General features: G+C 35.2%; 2 protein-coding genes across 6 annotated transcripts; both read left to right on the top strand.

The window, feature by feature from the left end:
* The first annotated feature begins 730 nt into the window (after positions 1-730).
* Positions 731-5,339, top strand: LOC135695881 (armadillo repeat-containing protein 7). 3 transcript variants are annotated; one of them, XM_065215084.2, is made up of 7 exons: positions 731-893; positions 1,910-2,008; positions 2,688-2,756; positions 2,932-2,998; positions 4,124-4,194; positions 4,398-4,483; positions 4,897-5,339. In XM_065215084.2, the coding sequence occupies exons 1-7, from the start codon at positions 785-787 to the stop codon at positions 4,921-4,923; spliced, it is 528 nt and encodes a 175-aa protein (XP_065071156.1). In that variant the 5' UTR covers positions 731-784; the 3' UTR covers positions 4,924-5,339. The 3 variants fall into 3 exon arrangements, with proteins under 3 accessions (XP_065071156.1, XP_065071157.2, XP_065071155.1); XM_065215083.2 differs by having other exon boundaries at positions 732-893; positions 4,392-4,483; XM_065215085.2 differs by lacking the exon at positions 4,398-4,483.
* Positions 5,340-7,775: 2,436 nt separating this feature from the next.
* Positions 7,776-17,440, top strand: LOC135695878 (nucleolysin TIAR). Of its 3 annotated transcripts, XM_089112435.1 has the most exons (14): positions 7,776-7,904; positions 9,499-9,527; positions 10,615-10,735; positions 11,685-11,777; positions 12,721-12,784; positions 13,126-13,219; positions 13,419-13,494; positions 13,606-13,636; positions 13,971-14,057; positions 14,627-14,801; positions 14,910-14,985; positions 15,243-15,511; positions 15,874-15,902; positions 16,774-17,440. In XM_089112435.1, exons 1-14 carry the CDS (start codon positions 7,899-7,901, stop codon positions 16,851-16,853), a joined length of 1,230 nt encoding a protein of 409 aa, XP_088968561.1. In that variant the 5' UTR covers positions 7,776-7,898; the 3' UTR covers positions 16,854-17,440. The 3 variants fall into 3 exon arrangements, with proteins under 3 accessions (XP_088968561.1, XP_088968563.1, XP_088968562.1); XM_089112437.1 differs by lacking the exons at positions 7,776-7,904; positions 9,499-9,527 and adding an exon at positions 11,095-11,145 and having other exon boundaries at positions 10,721-10,735; XM_089112436.1 differs by lacking the exons at positions 7,776-7,904; positions 9,499-9,527; positions 10,615-10,735 and adding an exon at positions 11,095-11,149.
* The last annotated feature ends 1,031 nt before the right edge of the window (positions 17,441-18,471 follow it).

Consider the following 18,471-nt stretch of genomic DNA (forward strand, 5'->3'; position numbering starts at 1 on the left):
TTGAAAAGCAATATGGAGTTTGTGCTTATGATTCTCGAAGAAATTGAAGTGGAAACATTAGTAAATATTGTATGCATCACTGCAGAATTGAACCAATAGCAAAACAATTTCCGAAAATCGCGAATCAAATATGTGGTCTGAAAGACTAGAGGCTAGACTAAAGATTCACTAAAAATAAGCAAGTATTTTCTAAAAGGGGCGTTTTCCGGCGTTCTAGAGGACGTGTCCTCAAAATTTTTCAAGCACATTCATTCCAGCCCCTCTACTCCTAGACTGGTGCGCGGTCCCTGATGTGCACAAACTTAGGCGAGTTAGTGATAAGATACATTTGTGATAAAATGATAGATTTTTTTAATTAAGAAAACATTACATCTTTGAGGTAGATTAGTCGACGAGCTTTGTTCCTTAATGTAGAATTAGTCTCAAAGCCCAAATTTCATCCCATCATTGGTTGGTGTAACGATATCGATTATTTCGATTTATTAACTCTTGTTAGTTTGCAGAATCTTGTTTTGAAAAACTCTGCAAAAAGATGGCCCTCACTAACCCCTCCCTCCCCCATTGTGGCGTTGGCCCTGCAGTGTGCTATAAATCTGCGTTATTATTGCCGTATTAATTTCCTTTTATTTTATCTTATTTTCTTCTCAATTTCTTATTTTATTTTTTCTCGATTTATTTGCCACAACTCCAACAACTCTTGCTGCCAACGTAAAAGGAACAATCCATTCAATTCAATTCACCCCTCTCCATTTCTCAAAGACAGTCCAAAGAATGGAAGAAAAACATGTTCTCGACAGAAGAATACGTTGAGAGGAAGTCGGCTGCATCAGGTCGAGGAAGATTTGACTATTTGCAAGCACTGGTAACAGAATTTCAGGATACTGACAGTCAAGGTAAATGATTCAGCGCCATTAATTGATTTGGGATTCAGCGGTACCTTAAAATTGTCTCTTATAATCAAGAGAATACATTTTTTCAAAACAAACCAAATCAAATTTTCATTCAAGCAACCATTAAATACAATATACGTGGAATATATAAACTAGATAACTGACAATAATTTAATAGCAGCTTTAAGAATGTGTTAAAGATGAATTAATTAACAAGAGGCATAACCACCAATTTTAATATAATGTATTAATATGCAACTTGACTACTTGGAACACTTGGAACACTATCGAGCTAAGAGTCCCTATTTATTTTCGTAAACTAGACTAGAAAAGAAGAAAATAAAAATAGAATAAAAAGAAATATAATAAAAGAAAAAAATAATAATAAAAAAGAAATAATAATTTTTTTGAATATCTATCTAGTAAGTCTAGATTTCATGACAGTTTTCGACTTGGGAGTGCACAAGCTAGTACCCGAAAAAGCAAGAGTGCATTTGTAATAAGTGTCCACATTTGAGTGTGCATCACATTTATCTGTGATTCTTGAGGGTGTGCATATTTTGTAGGCAGATTTTTAAAATGAGGTGAACTTGAGCAAGTCTTAAAAACGTGGGTCATACCAGCAATCTTCTCTGCCTTATTGAAAGGTATATTTTGTTTTTGAGGGGATTCATTTTTGTTAATAAATTCTAATTCAATTAATTAGGAAAATATTTATCTCCAGCATAATTTATGGTGTATCTATATTGCACTTGTCTATCAAATTGTTTTTCTTTACCATGGATCTTTCCATGTTTAATCAGTCTCAGTTTTAGATGTAATCCATGTCACATTTTTTCATTTACTTTTGACATTAAATATTGCATCAACAAAGAAGGGAATGATCAAATGAAGCCTATCCAAATATAAATTTGATAATTTTTGCTGAGTTGAAACAACCCTTTAGATAATTTCTCTGTCTCCTTTCAATGTTCTTCTTAAATCACTTTTCAATGTTAATCTGAGGTTTCACTTGCTAGGTGCAAAGGTGCAGATTTTGGCAAATTTGGCAAACTTTTCCTATGACCCAATTAATTATGGGCATTTGAGGAAATTGAATGTGGTTGACCTCTTTCTAGGTACGTATACACAAACTTGTATTCTGTGGAATCTCAGGGTTTGATGTGAAACTGGGCTGTTCTAACTTGCAACTCAGAGTTTTGTGCAGAAGCAACTGTTAAACTGTGCTTGTTAAATTATGTGGCATGTCAAATATGTTTGATCGCAACTTTGAAGGGGCTGGGTCAAATAACCATAAACAAACATTTTGTTCAGGATTGGCTGCATGTAAGAAAGGTTTTGTTTACCAATCTTCAAATCAAAGAGTAGGACAGAATGGCAGGGTGTGAAACATTGATGCTTGTAGCAGTGCTGCCAAGTCTGAATCATGCTTTTGGCAATGTTTATTGTTCGTGGACCTGGGCTTTCACAGAAAGATGTCTCTGTGATGTCACTTTGGCCAAACAGCCTGTTAGGATATTCACTGCTTGTGTTCCTGCTGCAGTACAAACGGCTTCTTTTTGTGGACTGATCAATGAAATGATGTTGAAATAATTGGCTTAGATAATTTATTTGCAACAAAAGATGTTAAAGTCTTCTTGTTGCACAGCGATTCTTTGTCATCCCCAATCTGTGGTGGATTCACCCCTTGCACAAGCATCAACAAAACAACATTTTCCCACAGCATAGCAGGTGACCCACCCCTTTAAACAGTATGGTTTTCACATTCCATCACTTAACTCTAAGATTAATTTGTAGATATGATCTCAGAGGATGATGCTGACTTGGTGAAATTTGGCATTGGAGGAATCTGCAATTTATGTCTCGGTAAATAATGTCAGCTGCATTTTTGATAATTAACAAAACTACATGATACTTTAGACCATTATCTGTTGTCAAATGCTCTACATGTTTTATTAATTCACAAATTTTAGTAAACTTTACCAATAAATTTTCTTACAGATGGTCTATGTGCTTTACTGCCCCTATTTGCTTATTCTAGATAAAGAGAACAAACAGATCATTGCTGAAAATGATGGAGTTGAGCTTATTATCAAATGTTTGTCAAGGTTTGGTTTTTGTGATTTTGGTGGTTTGATGCAGGAGTAGAATAGTTTGTTTATTGACTTTGTTAAAGACAAATAGCCTGCCAGCTTCGTGATAACCTTTTGTACATTAAATTTATCATGGTTACTTCAGAAGTTATGCAATGCAATATATAACTACTCTTTTTGTTTTTCTGTGGTTGGAAGATGATCTCTAGTAGGAATCACCAAAGAAAGTAATATTAGGCACATGCCAGATAGAAATGCTTTTGTACAATTCTCAGTATAAAATGAAATGAAACAGAATAAATTCAAACAAAAAGAAAATGAAATTTAATGAAAAAATTCCTGACAGAGACACCTAGATGAAGACAATTTTACTCCTGCCATGTGGTGATTTTACTGAACAACCTGTTTCTAGGGACTGAACGAAAGTCAACTAACCATCTCATGGAAAACTTGGGGTATCACACCCCAAGAAAAAATTGGCTGTCTTTGTTTTTGTCTTTGTTTTTGGCTTTGCATTACTAGAGACGTTTGAAGTTTTATGGAACCCAAATCTAATTTAACAAGTTAAAATGCTGGAAAGTGTAGAATGTTGTGCTACTAAGCTAGTAAATAAAATCATTAGACATACCTTCACTTGAGTAGAGAAGAAGGCATGGAGATATGATCTTAACATTTAAGCCATTAAATGGTTTATGATTACTGATTTATCCCCACTCTGATGATAAAAAAGGACACAAAATAAAATCATTTAAGAAACTTAAACATTGGCAGAACGTTAATTCACACAAAGAGTTGTGAGTGAGTGGAACAATTTAATGAGTGAAGACATCAACTCTCTGACATTGCAACAATTTGAGCAAGCATACTATCAGCTAAAACATGCGGTCAAATTCAAGTACACTTGATACAGTCAAGTGATACTTTATCATGGAGTTTTTTTAGGTCTCCATGACCTTCTTCTCCCTTAGCTCCTTTTATTTTTATTTTATTATTATTATCATTATCAGGTTGCCATTTTTAATTGCATTTTGCTAAAATGTTATCCAAAATTCTCAACTTTTTTGCTGCAATTTGAATTTTTATTGTTTTTTCACAACATTTTCTGATTTTCAATTTGCCTTTGTTTTCTTGTAAGTACAGTCCTGATGAAGAAACTGTAATCAACGCAATAACAGCATTGATTTATTTATCAAGCCACTCAAATAAATCAGGTATTTGAAACTTTCTTCTAATCTCATTAGTTTTTAGAAATGAATTGTCATTTTTTTTTGTTTAAATATATTGTATTTGGTGGGTTGAATTCACTAATATTGCACTTTTCTTAGCGTGTTAAAGATATTGTTTTACATTATACATACTGCTTTTACCTTTTTGTCAACTTTATGTATTTAATCTTAACCATTTGTAGAAACAGCTTCCGAGGATGTCATTGAATGCATGACAAAATTTCAATCATCTTCAAATATCAGACTAAGAAACCTCGCTGTAATCTATTTGCAGGTAATTTAAGTATGCTGCCTTCCTCTTTTCTTTCTTTTCGGATTATATTATTCAATAAATGCTGTTTTGATAGAAAGAAAACTAGTATTTACCTGCATGTTGAAAACTCTTCTCTTTTAGGCGAATTTATTTTTTGAATTAAAAAAAGAGGAAAATTTCTTTGAGATTCAAGAAAGCAAAAAATATCTTTTCAAAATATTTGGCACCATTGTTTTCCAAAATGTAATTTGCACTTCCACAGGCGTACATCCAAATGACATTGAGCCACTTATGTGCTGACAATTTAAGAGACTGTACTTACTAAACATGGATATTGTGAATCATGATAATGATTAATGTATCACCTTCTATTATATTTTCTTTATGAGTTGGTTCTATTAGCAAATGATAAGACTAGTGATTCTTTTCTTTAGGATTGTTGTGGCCTGAAAGAGAAATGAAGTTTTGAATCCTTGTTCATGTCATGGTTCAAATCAAAATCACCTTTCATGTCAACAACATTTTCCAGTATGAGCAAGAGACAGTCTTTACTGTGGTCTTAGAGGTGTTGCTAACAAAAATACTGTTAGGCCTTGTCCTTACAAGGAGGGAAGGAAGCAAGTGGAAAGAAATGCTGAAGGTGGCACAGAGCAAAGCATGACATGGATTTATATTTGAAAGGACTCCTCAGAACGTTTATAGTTACAAATTTTGTAATCCATAAAAACCATGCTTTCAATAGGGGTCTTCAGCCCACCCACTTAAAGTATGGTGCCCGGTGCCTCCTGAGATATTTTAGTTGCAAATCAGCAAAAATATCTAGATAGAATCACATACTTTTAATGCATGGAACTGCAATATTGCCTGGCAATGTCAATTATCTCATGTTTCTACTGCCTTTTGTTTTTTGCTATTGCATGATGGTTTTTTCTGAGTGCTAAATTGTGAAAGTTTTCTAAAGACTCTCCAAGGAAACTCTCCTAGAAATAAGTTTTTATAACTTGCATTTAATAGCAGAGACAGCTTGGAATATAAACTTTAAGAATCTCCGAATTTTGTCTCCATATCACTAAGGTTTTATTCTATTACAAACAAAACAATTTCGCTAATCTTATCCAAAGTTATTCTCTTGTGTTTTCCTGTCCTGTTTTGATCAACTCCCCAACAACATATCTCCCTTTCGTGTCCAATCGAGAAATTTGGCATAATCTACGTGAGATAAAATAGCTTACCACCTTTTTAGACGAAACTCTAAGTTTTTTATACATGCTAAGGATGCAAGATTTTGTTTCGGAATTATCTCAAAGTCCGGTTCGGTTTCTGTTAGGAAGACCATTTATTTCTAGGAACTGTGATAATCACTTTACTTAAACCGCTTGATTCGTGAAGTTCCTCTTCGGATAAAAACAATTCACGAAGTTCCTCTTCGGACACCCGAGATGTATCAAAAGAGGTGGATAAGCATCAAATGAGCTGTGAGAGGAAAGATCTGTAGAACCAGAAAACTGTTTCACGGCCATGTCCTTTGAAAATATTATAAAAGCAAATACACATATACTGCATTTATACATACAGACATCAGCATAAGCATAAGTATATGCAAGTTAATTCGAAACAAATTTACGCCAATCCTGCCTTTCTAGGATACCTTTCGTTTGAATCTCTTTCATAATTCAAAGCATTTACAATCCTTAAATAAATTGTGAGACTGCATTGAGTTTTCGCCCCATTCCGAGCCAATCAAGCTGTTTTAATTTAAGTAAACATAGTAATTATTAGCTTCCAAACAACATTGAGACGAGGGCATTACAATTTTTGTCGTCTTTCCTCCCTAGATCTTGTGAACTTTTGAATGCTCTCCTCTGTTTCCCAGACTCTTGCAACCTGTCTTTATTCAAAACAAAAATTAAATTTCTTTAAATTTAATTTATTTGAAAATTTTATTTCGTGACATTGGATTCTCGTCGTCGTATTGCTTTGTTCCTGTATATCTTTCAAAAATAAACAGCTTGATCTTTCCTCTCTTTCTCATCACCAGGGGAGTCGCGACCAGGGGCGTGGAGTCACATCTCCCCCAGTGGTATCCCGAAACGAAATTTGAGGTAAAATCCGCTAGGTTGAAGAAATTTTAAGGAGATTCAAAGATCTTCGTGCTATGAAATCAATAAAGCACCAAGCAGGCTAAGGCAATTGCTCCTTTGGTTGCCTCTGATTTTACCTTGAAGGTAAACAAAACTAATCATTAATGGTTTCAAGACTTTTTGTTGGCACTTGATCCAAAAAGCTAGGCCCTTGCGTCAGTTTTCTCTAAAGTTTCTTGGAAGAAGCGTCAATTGCATTACACAATGAGCTCCAAATCTTTTTACACCCGAAAGGAATTCCAAGATGGAGAGAGTGGTTACCTGCCTTTAAAAGTAACCAGACAACATTGTTTTTTCAAAATCATAGCAAAATTTTACCAGTTTTTTATCTACTGCACAATCCGTATGCAAAAATAAAATAATTTTCAGTGCGATTAGGAGAGTTGCTTTGGTGATAATCACATAAAAGAATGCATTTTCCAGTGCCAAAAAATTCGAAAAATCCCTTTCCTCGGCGGTCACCATGAGGCCGCCTCCGGTAGTGACTATATCCTGTGCTCATCCCGATATACCAATCTAAAGGGCTTGAAAAGTCTGTTGTTATATAAATGGAAGTTGCGAATTACATTTCATAGATGTACTGCAGAGGAAATGATTGAGAAAATGTACTGCAGAGGTTTGTGTCAGCAAATTGGTTTGTATCAGGTAAATTCGTAGTCCACACCCATCCCCCAACAAGGCCTGCCTCACGACGGTCCTGCTGACCACTCCTATTTTTCACTTTTTAGAGCCCCTAGCTATCGGCACTGAAGCCTTTCCCTAACATCAGCAATTAAAATAAATTAACGATAAAAAAGATTAAAATTCGACCGCTAAAAATGGAACAAAATCAATATCGGAGTTAAAAGTAATTCTTTGTTTTGTTGTTATTGTAGATTTATTTTAATTCGATATAAAGCAATAGATATACATAAATATATAATGTTAACTAATCAAAATTGAATAAAGTAATTATAATGTTTGATCTAATTTACATTGTTCAACGAAAGTTGAGAAGCAAATACTAGCAGAAAAGCTAAAAGGGCGTGGTGCAAAATATTCCTGCAGGATTCCCCAAAGTTTCTACACCTTTTTTCATGTTCAAGTTTATCTTTACTCGATTCCTTGATTATTTTATGAAACTGCGAAGGAGTGATGCGTCATTCACTACGTCAGCCCACAAAAATCTTATACGCATGTGCAGACCTGCGAGACAAAAGCATTCTTTTAGGACAACCCTTCCTCAAACTGGTTGAGACTCTAGATCACGCACCGTTTTTCATCTGTTCTTGTAGTTATAGAAAATTATAATTAAAATGGAGGTATGTACAACTTCTTTGTTATTTTTTCAACGTTAGTTGTGTGTTTTCGAATGCAGGAAGTCTCATTTTCCGGCCAAGCCGACGACAGTTTGGACCGGCCAGCGAGTAGGCCCGAAGCAAGTTTATTCAATCCGAGGAAGAATAGATTTCTTGCGAATCGAAAAAATGGTCTATCTTTAGATTTCAATTGCTGCTTTTTCCTGAAGACCACAAGAAGATGCATTTTTATTTAAACTTGATTGAGCTTTACCTTGTAGCAAAATATGTGTAGGAACATGAAATTGTAACGCGCCGTTTCAGTCATTTTATCACGATAAAATAACTGCGTCACTAATATTTACTGATAACCAATGTCCTCCCTTTCCTCTCAGTGATCAGGAAAGTTGCGTATTTCAAACTTAAGTTTATATCAGAGATTAGATCAGCGAAAATTGAGTGATTTCGACATCTCTTTGAATTTCGTTGCAACAAGAAAAAGGAAAGTCAGACATTGCCAAGTTTTTTGAGGAAGAAATAAACTTTTAATGGTAAGGAAGTAGTCACATCTTTGCAGAACGACAGAACATTAAAATTCTTGGTTTTGTGTTGCCATCATCGATTTGGCATCTCGCTATCTACTGTCCTTTTTCAAAATTGGACCTCAAATTTGAACAGGAAGAAATCTTCATTTTTAAAATTATATAATTTGTATTGCGTTGACAGACAGGTTTGCAAATTACTCCTTTTGATTATTTGGATATTTCTTGAGATTTGCCTGGTGAAATTTTTTCAAAATGCAAGATGCAATCTTTGTGTAGCAAAATGGAAACTGTGTAATTTTTAAGGTTAGCTCCAGTCCTTGAGGGCCTTTACCTATATAAGGACAACCTTTGTGTCAATATCTGGTGTTAATATAATTTGCCCTGAGTGCAGAGATAAGCCTGTCATTGCCTAGCGCAAGGTTGCCAAGACTTCAACATATTTAAGCTGGAAATGCCAATAAAAATGGTTTAGATTGCAAAAGTAAAAGGTTAATATACAACACTTTCTTTTACGAATTGGCTTGCTTGTGAACTATGATATAGATTATAAAACTTGCAAAACTTACTTACAAAATTGTTAAAGGTTTTGGCTTGTGAGAATCCCAATATTGTTTTGTTGTGTTTAAAGGCCACTGTGGTATTGCCTCTCCAATTGGGTGGACTTTTAAAAATAAAACATCTTAAAGAACAACCTACAAAACATCCCAATTGCAACATAAATTGCCCTAATCACATTCTGGTTTCTGTCATGTTTATTAGCAGTGAATCATTTGATAGCTAGTGAATCTTTGCAGCCTTTTCTTGAAGTTAATATGAAGCCCTAATTGCAAGAGATGAAATAATCACAGTGTAATTGGTCTACAATTTGTAAAGAGGTCTAACAATTTAGATTTGGTCATTATTGTAATTATATAGCTATATATTTATATTAAATATGGACATGATGATTATAAAGTTTGATATATATGTTGAATCCACTTAAATTTTAAGTATCACAGGGAATCTTCAAGTAGCTTTTGTTGATGTTTTTCTATTTTTCATATTTGTGAGTTTTACCCTGCTCTCTCCAACAGAATAAACAAGACGCTAGTGGAAATTCACTGTAAGTACAAAGATTTTGTTTATGTTTCATTACATTGTTACGTTAAGGCTCAAGCAAAAATTGTACCTGGTTGTTGAATCACTTTGGCATTTGTATAATGTTAACATACACACTGTAGCTGTTCTTATTGGCTTGTGTAAAGGACTTTTGAAAAATCGAGGCTTTTTCAAACAAAGTTTCCTTTTATTACTTCTTTTCACTCAACACAAAGTCTTGTTTGCTTTCACTTAAGGGAAGGATTGATGATTTTTATGGGGATGTAAAATGTTTTTTATTGCCCTTATTTGAATGACGCTTTGAAAAAAGAAAACATTTAGTAAACTAAAGCTTTTCTGATCCTGGTGTATGATTCTGGCTACCTAGGACGCACTACCCAAAGATTGGAGGACAGAATAAAACAACATGTTCGGCCTAGTATTAGAAACAAAACTCGTCCCCAAAGAGAACAGCAACCTCGGTCTTGCAAATCTAAAGTTACAACTAAAACCTGCGATTCTGCTATCGGGCAGCATTTACTGGAAAACCCTGATTGTGCAAAACACTATAATGGTGACATGTTTCAGATTATTGGTAAAGCCCAATCGTCGTTCCACCTAGCAGTTTTGGAATCTATTTACATAAGCACAACAAAACCGCTACTGTGTAGACAAAAGGAGTTCGTTTTACCTTAGGACTCCATTGGTAACATTCTCAATAGGCAAGCAGCACTGATTGGTCAACCTCGACAGTCATGTGCTTGTGTTTCTGATTGGCCTATTTCAATCCACAACTGGGTATATATATTTCCTAGCGTAGAGTTAACGGTCTATGTTCTGACGTTTTAAACTCTGAAGAGTGTCAGATGCAAAGCTTTAGTTTACTAAATGTTTGCTTTTTTCAAAGCCATTTTCAAGTTTTGTACCACCAAAAGATTATTCTTTGAATGCTTTATTAGGATACTAAAGAAATATTACTAAGTCATCCCAGAGAAACATTTCGAAAGCTACTAATATAAAAAGGCTCCTGCAACATTTTAGTTCCTTTAGTAACATGTTTCAGCTTTAGCAGTATTGCAGGTCCTTAAGCTGCAGTTTCTTTTTCTCTTCAGGTATGTTGGAAACCTAGATGGTACACGGGTCACAGAACAGATCATGATAGACATATTTAAAAATGGCCTAAAGCATATTAGTGACAAAGTTCTTGGAGCAAAAATGTTCCACCCACAAGATGTATGTCTATTATTTCGTACTTTCAACACCTTGTGTTTTGTTTTATATCAGTATGATTGTTGTTTTATGGTTGTCTTGTGCAATATGTATCAACTTGCATCACCTAACTAATACTATGTAAAGCTGTGTCAGTGTTAGTCTGTGTTGTATATCTCTTGCAAAATAGCAAGATGCGCATGTCTCTGTTACTTCCTCATAATTCCTGTTTCATTTGCTTTCAGTTCTCACAAAGTAAATATTTTTATTTTGAGCCTCGCAGTGTCAGAGCCTCCTAGTCTTCCTTTCCAATTGTTTGGGTTTTTTCAAATTTTGATAGTGATTGGTAGAATGTTCAAAGCTTGTCTACATCTTATTTTCAGGATAGCATGGCTTGACCTGCCTGTTCCTTGGAGTCAATATTAGGTTGCCAGGCTAGTGAGGAGTGTTTTGATTCTTATTACTACTTACTATTTTTTTACTTACTACTTTTTACAGTTACGTTTACAATTTTCAAAAATCCTTTCTTCTAAAATTTCACTCCTCTTTTTTGGAGTTTATTTCTACACTAGCCTAGGTGTTCCTTGGGGTGGTGGAGTCCACAATGGGGTGGGTAACAAAAATAACGTTTTCTTTGATAAAGCAGGTTTTAGGCTCATCTTGGATGTAGGTAAGTGAAACCACATGGTCTTTTTGGACAGAAGTGGTTAGGCAAAAGGTAGGATAGGGTGGTTGTTTCTGGCGACCTTAGACAGGAAGTATAGCAGGCTGTTTAGGCAGCAACAAACAAAATGTTTGCCTTCAGAGTTAGCATTTGGCCTTCTTAAAAGAAAGACAGTAGTGGGTTTGCAACATGGTGAGGTGTGAGTGAATACAAGAGTGGCCTAAAACCAAATGCTTCATCAAGGACTGTGATCCTGGCCTGGTGCCACCATGCAGATTGCTTTATTTACAATTTTCTTTGCTTTTTCAGGGCACAGATTCCTATTGTTTTGTTACATTTGCTGATCATGATGCAGCCATGGCTGGAATGTCATTTTTGAATGGACGAGAAGTGTTCAATAAGGTATATGATCATGTTCTTTCTATTTTTCTTTCACCAAAATCTAGATACCTAGCTTTTTACTAATTTCTAGCTTCTGGGATATTTTAAAGGGCCTCTCCAGCCAAAATTTGCAATTGCATTTTATTGGCTAATCTAAAGGAGGTGAACCTGCTGATCACGAATTCGTTATTTGTTTTTCGATATTTTGTACAGTTTGTGAGATATAAGCTCTTGCATTTCGATAATTGAATTGAATTAACCGACAAAATATTTTCGGTTTGGTGACACTGTGACGCAATTTTGACGTCACAGTGTATTTCATTAGTCTCGCCTCAAACCGAATCGAACGTCGGCGATTTGCAAATTGAACACTGCAATTGTTGGTGCTCTCAGTTCTGTTCCACCGGCTTTTATTTTGAGCATTTCAGATATCAATTCTGAAGCCTTTAGTTGTTCATCGTTTCTGGAAAACAACTTGAAGTGTCAATTGCGATTAATTATACGCGAGGGAAGAGCTGGAACAGGAAGCCGTAGCTTTGTAGGCCTCCACAGGTGATCAAAACAAAGTTGTCACACAGCATGGACACATTCCGACCCGCAAACTTAGAATAATTGTAAACATTTAATATTTTTCGATCCTAAAAAGCACCTGCTGTAGATTTAGATGCAGTTATCAACGCGTGACCATGACTCCTTCACGATTCGGTGGAAGATATAAGAAATTCATGACGAACGAGAGCCGCACACTGTGACGTCAGAATGTCACAAAACTGATTCGGCTTTTGTCGTTTTTTTCTCGGAAAGGTGCAACTTTAAAGCCTTGTAACTTCTAAACTAATTGAAACTTTGCAAAAATGACAACTTTGCCATAATACACGCACCAGATGCTAACTTTTTAGTCAATAAAAAAAAATTTTTTTTTGGCTGGAGAGGCCCTTTAAATTAATTAATTATTGAATTCTAGAAAGTGAAGGTTAATTGGGCGACTTCTGGAACTTCAAACAAAAGTCAAACAGGCCAGAAATATTGTGAGTTGAGATTTGTTGTTTTTTCTCTAGTGAAGTTGAAATTTTTATTATTTGATATTATTATCTAAATTATTTGAATTGTTTCTTCTGTCTATGCATATCTTTTGCTATTAGTAATATTTTTTGGTGAAGGTCGTCAACTAATATAAAATAAAGAACTCAAATGGAAATTACTAGCAGAACAGTTTACTACGCCCCTGCTAAAAGTCTTATGGGAGGTGTGAATATCTGGTCCATTGTTAGTGATATTCTCCTCCCTGTGAACAACTGTTGCTATCAATAGATATTAGCTCAAGTGTGGTTTATCATAAAATGTCAATTACTTATCTCATTTGCCATAGATGGGGCTTGCTCCTCAATCTTTGTTGGAGATCTGGACCAAGACATAGGTGAAGAGGCATTGCAGAAAGCTTTTGAGATTTTTGGCGAAATTGTGTAAGTAAATATGTTTATATGTATTTGATGGTCATTAAATTTTCAAAAACATAACTGCATATATCCTCAAATAGACAGATAGTATATATATCAACACAGTTGACTATTCAGTTGGAAACCAAAAACACAGCTCCTTGTTTATTAATTATTACTTAAATTGTTTGAAATTTGACTATTGTTTTGTTTATTTCCTTTTCAGAGCTGTTCGCGTAGTTCGTGATGCAGTTACCAACTCAAGCAAAGGATATGGCTTTGTCTCTTTCAAATCCAAAATTGTAAGTCATGTAAACACTTGGTTTCTTTCAAGTTTTTTTGTCTAATTTGCCTCATGATATCTTATAATATTAATACATACCCATGTGATAATATTGGTTCATTATTTGTAGGATGCTGAAGATGCTATGACTAAAATGCAAGGTTTGTTAATGTTGGGTATTATTCCCTTTATCTTAACTATAGCTGTACATTTCTTTACTTTCTATTACATGTTATTATTGAAATCCAGCAATAATTAAAGCATTTACAACCCTTTGCTAGCAATGTCCTTTGTTGATGCCTTAACAAAAGAGCATTTCTCTTAGCAAAACAATAGATTTTTATTCCCCCAATCTAGCATCGAAATGAGCCATATCTCTGAACCTAAAATGGAAGCGAATTTGTTATCACCTGTTTTCAACTTAAAGTTTATTTTCGTAATGTCAATTTATAGAGGTCACATATTCATTGAAGTGTTTAAAACGTCTGATTTCAGGAGCCACTCTTGGAGGAAAAGCTATTAGGACAAACTGGGCAACGCGTAACAAAGTCCCTGGAACTGGTGGAGATCAACAGACGAAACGTAAGACTTTTGATTCATACATATAAGCTCAAATTACGGTAGATCAGGAATTACATACTAATCATACCAGAAGGTGTCATTGTTGCTTTTTTCGAAAGGGCTTTTTGTATTGTTATCCTGAGCTGTATGTTCCGATTCCTTTTGAGTAATGAAGAAAAATTGACATTTGTTACAATAAGATTCTACGTGGAAAGTTGTTGTTTATGTGTGTCTACTGTTCAAATTAGGTTCTAATATTATCATTGACGCAAAAGGCAGCTTGCTTTTTGTGCATGCACCAGGGGCGTGTAAGATGAATTGAATGATGCAGAGCAATTAGGCTTCATTTAATCATTCCCAACAAAGTCAATGTTTTGCCAATGTTCAGCTAAAATAAATCAATTATAATTGATTACTGCTCTATTCGATCTCTTCATGGTTGCCTTTATCTGTTCCATTCATATACTTGACAACAAAGTCGGATATAAAGGGATCTCAGTTTTTTAAGTTCTTCTAAAAACAGATAAAATTAAAAAAATTAGTCATATTTGTTTAGCAGATGTATTCATCATATTCTCTTTATCCTGAAGCTGCTGCATTGAATTACAACGAAGTCTACCAGTCTGCAAGTTCCAATAACACCACGGTCTATGTCGCAAACCTGCCTAGCTCCATCTCAGATGAGAAGCTCCGCCAGACTTTCAGTTGTTTTGGCCAAATCCAGGACACAAGGATATTTATGGACAAGCTGTATTGCTTCATCAAGTAGGCCTCTTTTATTCACTGTTCACATCTACTCTGGTCGTTTCTAGACTTGGTTAATTTTGTAAGTGTTGTCAAATCTTTACTTATTTTTATTCTGTTTGATTTCAGATACGCAACACACGAATCTGCAGCGACTGCCATTGTTAAATGCAACGGAATGGATATTGATGGCTGCATAATCAAGGTTGGTTCTTCAGCTCTGTTCTAAAACAATCACTTACAGGGGGGGGGGCTCAAAATGCAAATCCAGTCATTGTTGAAAGTGCGTGATTCTGTCTACCGTAAATCTCTTGAAAGGGGGTCCTTCTGAAATGAGCACCTTCCTAAAGCAGTTAAAAATTTAATGATCCCCCCCCCCCCCCCACTTGGACTTAGTTAATAATACCAATTAACCTTATTCTGTCGATAAAATATCGTTACTCATCACATTGTTTTATTTAGTGCTGGTGGGGAAAGGAAAGTGGCGAGAACTCAGTGCCATCTTCTGGTGCAAGTGCGGGACAAGGTCAGCAAGGAGGCGCAGGTGGAGCATACTCCATGTACAATCCATACCATCAGATGTATTACAATTATTGGGCAGCTGTGATGGCGCAGCAGCAGATGACAAGTAACTCGCAGTCCGGCCAGCAATCAAATACACAGGCGTATATGCCGGTGGTGCAAAGCCAAGGGTACCCTATGTATGGAATGTACTCTGCACAACAGTACGGGTAAGCCAGTTTTGCACCGATCAATGGGTTATTCAGTGTGATTTTCGCATGAATCTGTGAGGCTGAAAGAAATATCCTGCTACTTTAAGTGTTTCTTAAAACACCGTTTGAACAAATGCTTTTTTAGGCGTGTGTCTGCTTTCATGCTACTTTTGAAAGGCATAACCGTCAAAGAAAAATAGGGATGATGAAAATCGTTGTTATTTGGAAGTGCCCACCTCAAGAAGTACGTAGTCTTTTGATGGATTTGAAAAGACTTTTCCATTCCTGAATCCCTATGCCATCAGAAAATTAGGTGATATCCAATTTGCTCTCATGTGTTGCATTATGACGTATTTTTTATCACTGTTTTATTTTTTCAGACAAATGCCAATGATGCAAGGATACGGAGGTAAGAAATGCAATAGCCTTTCTACGCAATAAAGAGCTATGCTTTCCGTAACATTTTCTTGTTTTTCCCTGTTTTAAATGGTTGCTGAAAATTCGCACCGAAACTGGTAAAAGTCTACCTGTGAGCCCACATTGTTAACAGTCTTAAGAAAGAAACTTGCGATGAAATATCCACCTTAAGATTCAAGAAGAAACTAAATCTAGCGAAGTTTTTGTAAATATTAATGCAAAACGCTTCGTTGTATTTTTTCCTTTAGTTGTAAATAAAATTTCTCACCCTTTTTCTTTTAACCTTTGTACCTCAAATTTTTTAGGTAATGTTAGAGGTCCTTGAATGAAAACAGATAGTGTAACACCTGACCAAATCAACCTGTTAAAAATATAGTTACCATTAAACATACAGTTCTTCACGGTCATAAGAGAGTCTTGATATGTGAACAGTTTGTCACTTGTGTTGTATTGCAGTGTAAACACTGCTCAGTAAGGTTTTACACAATCAAACACAATCAAATTAGAAACACAATCAAACAACTTAAACTACTTTTTAGTTTGTCGTTCTCGCCCATTCCATCAAGACTATTTCGCCATCTTCAATTTCCTGATCTTCATTTTCTAATGTCTAGAATCAAGTCTTCAGATTTTACCATTTCCTGGCAGTTACAATAAAGGTTTTCATTAATTTCTGAAGAAGTAGGCTCACATTTGAAAGTAGGCGCTTTTAAGTTTACTAAAGTTTGTGCAGTCTTCCTAAAGTGAGGGTAAAAGTAGGTAGCGAAGGTTTGGTGATGGACTTTCGCCGGTTGCCAGCTTTTAATGAAATTCCTGTACAATATATATAAGGTTTTTTTCTTAAAGCCGTTGTTTATCTTTAGGATCTGGACAACAATCATCTAACCAAAATGGAGCCCCAAGTGGAAACTACGGAACACAATCATATCAAAACTCTCATTAAGTTATCAGCTTGCGAAGGAGGAAGTGGATTGTTGTCAAAAGAACTGGGACCTATTGACAAATTGAAATAAAGCCCCAATCAAGGCTTTATTTAGTTAAATGCAAAAGGTTGCATTTTTGAACTGTAAAATAACAAAAAAAATTGAATTGGTGACATGAAGACAGTGTTGCAATATTTAAAGGAGACTCGTGCATTGGTTTTTATGAGGCCGCGTTGTAATGCGGTGACGAAAGGAATTGTTGATGTTTAAGCAAGAAGGGGACTTGAACTAACTTAGAAATTGTAATTAGGCAAGGTGGAATGTTCTTATAACGGACAAGACAGTATTTAAAAAGATCACAAACAAGTAGTGATAAAATATTTAGAAAGTACCAGTCTAAAAATGTTTGAGTTTCGAGTAATTGTCAAGGCCTTTTAAAGTCATGATGAAATAAATCTTAAAATCGGTAAAATGCATGAATATTTACGATCAACGTAGAGTAGAATCAAAAACTTTATTTTGAATATGTAAAGTAAAGATGAAGAAAAACCACAACGCTGCACTTGTAGTAAATAACATTAAGATTGAAATGATAAAGTCTTCATTATGCCATTCATTGCTCTACCACCTTTCTCCACTTTGATTTGTAAATGATTAATGGCAACGTGCATCTGGAACTGGATTTCAGTCGGAGTACTCAAGGTTACTTTACGTCTCAAAATGAAGAAGAAATTTGATGCTAATCAAAAATTTTCACGAGGGGTTTCTTTTCTGTAATATCCTGCATTACTTTCAGTAATCGGCAGATTTCTGGTTGAATTCAAATGCACTTCTTATACAGTAATTCCTCCGTAATACAGTAAAACAAGAACCTAAGAATTCGCAAACGTGATTGTTTTGATTCAGCATCTTAAAAACATTTCTAGGCTGCCAAATAAATAACGTTCTTGAAACAGTAGGTATCGTCATGAAATTGAGCATTTTCACCTACTATCATTTCTTACTGCAGCCATTTTGTTTACAATTTCGAGCGTCAAACCCCCAAAAACTCTCTATTATTTATTTTTAAACAATTTTGTGTCTCATTCGATAAACTTAATGGAAGCATATTTATATCAGATTGTTTCCTCTTCCCCTAAATGCAAGGAATATACTCCTGGGAATAAGAAATATTAACCCTGCATCTTTAGAATGAGAACCATGCTTGACTCTTAAAAAAGTATGTTCTGCGTTACAGGCAGATACTGTATTCTAGGACATATAAATAACAAATTCAGTCGTTGTCAAATACTCAAATACTCGCTAGATATATTTCTTATACGAATTCTTATTGTACCAATTGCAAGACAGGGATGCAGTGGTTGGGATGCAAGTTTTGCTTCATTGTTGGATTTTGTAGGAAAAATCTTTAGCTTCTCTCTAACGAAATAATTTTACCACAGTGCTCTCTGCTGAATTCAGCATGGGAAATTGAAAGTAAAAGAACGAGACTTAATACTGCTTTTATTCAATAGTAGTACCGTATTTCCTTTAATTAACGCCGCACCTTCAGCCAGTCATTTCGAAAAAACGCCGCCCTCTATTGAACGCCGCATCTTGAAAAGCGGCGTTCATTAGAAAGCACACCAAACAAGAAGT

Source organism: Rhopilema esculentum, chromosome 14 (genome assembly GCF_057945365.1).
Source record: "Rhopilema esculentum isolate cy_ngs chromosome 14, ASM5794536v1, whole genome shotgun sequence".
Lineage (NCBI taxonomy): Eukaryota > Metazoa > Cnidaria > Scyphozoa > Rhizostomeae > Rhizostomatidae > Rhopilema > Rhopilema esculentum.

Coding starts and splice junctions, on each gene's coding strand:
- LOC135695881 (XM_065215083.2), top strand. CDS start 785: ATGTTCTCGACAGAAGAATACGTTGAGAGGAAGTCGGCTGCATCAGGT. Junction 2,757..2,931: donor AATCTGCAATTTATGTCTCG/GTAAATAATGTC, acceptor TGCTTATTCTAG/ATAAAGAGAACAAACAGATC. Junction 4,484..4,896: donor TCGCTGTAATCTATTTGCAG/GTAATTTAAGTA, acceptor TCTTTTCTTTAG/GATTGTTGTGGCCTGAAAGA.
- LOC135695878 (XM_089112435.1), top strand. Junction 12,785..13,125: donor TCAAACAGGCCAGAAATATT/GTGAGTTGAGAT, acceptor CATTTGCCATAG/ATGGGGCTTGCTCCTCAATC. Junction 15,903..16,773: donor AATGATGCAAGGATACGGAG/GTAAGAAATGCA, acceptor GTTTATCTTTAG/GATCTGGACAACAATCATCT.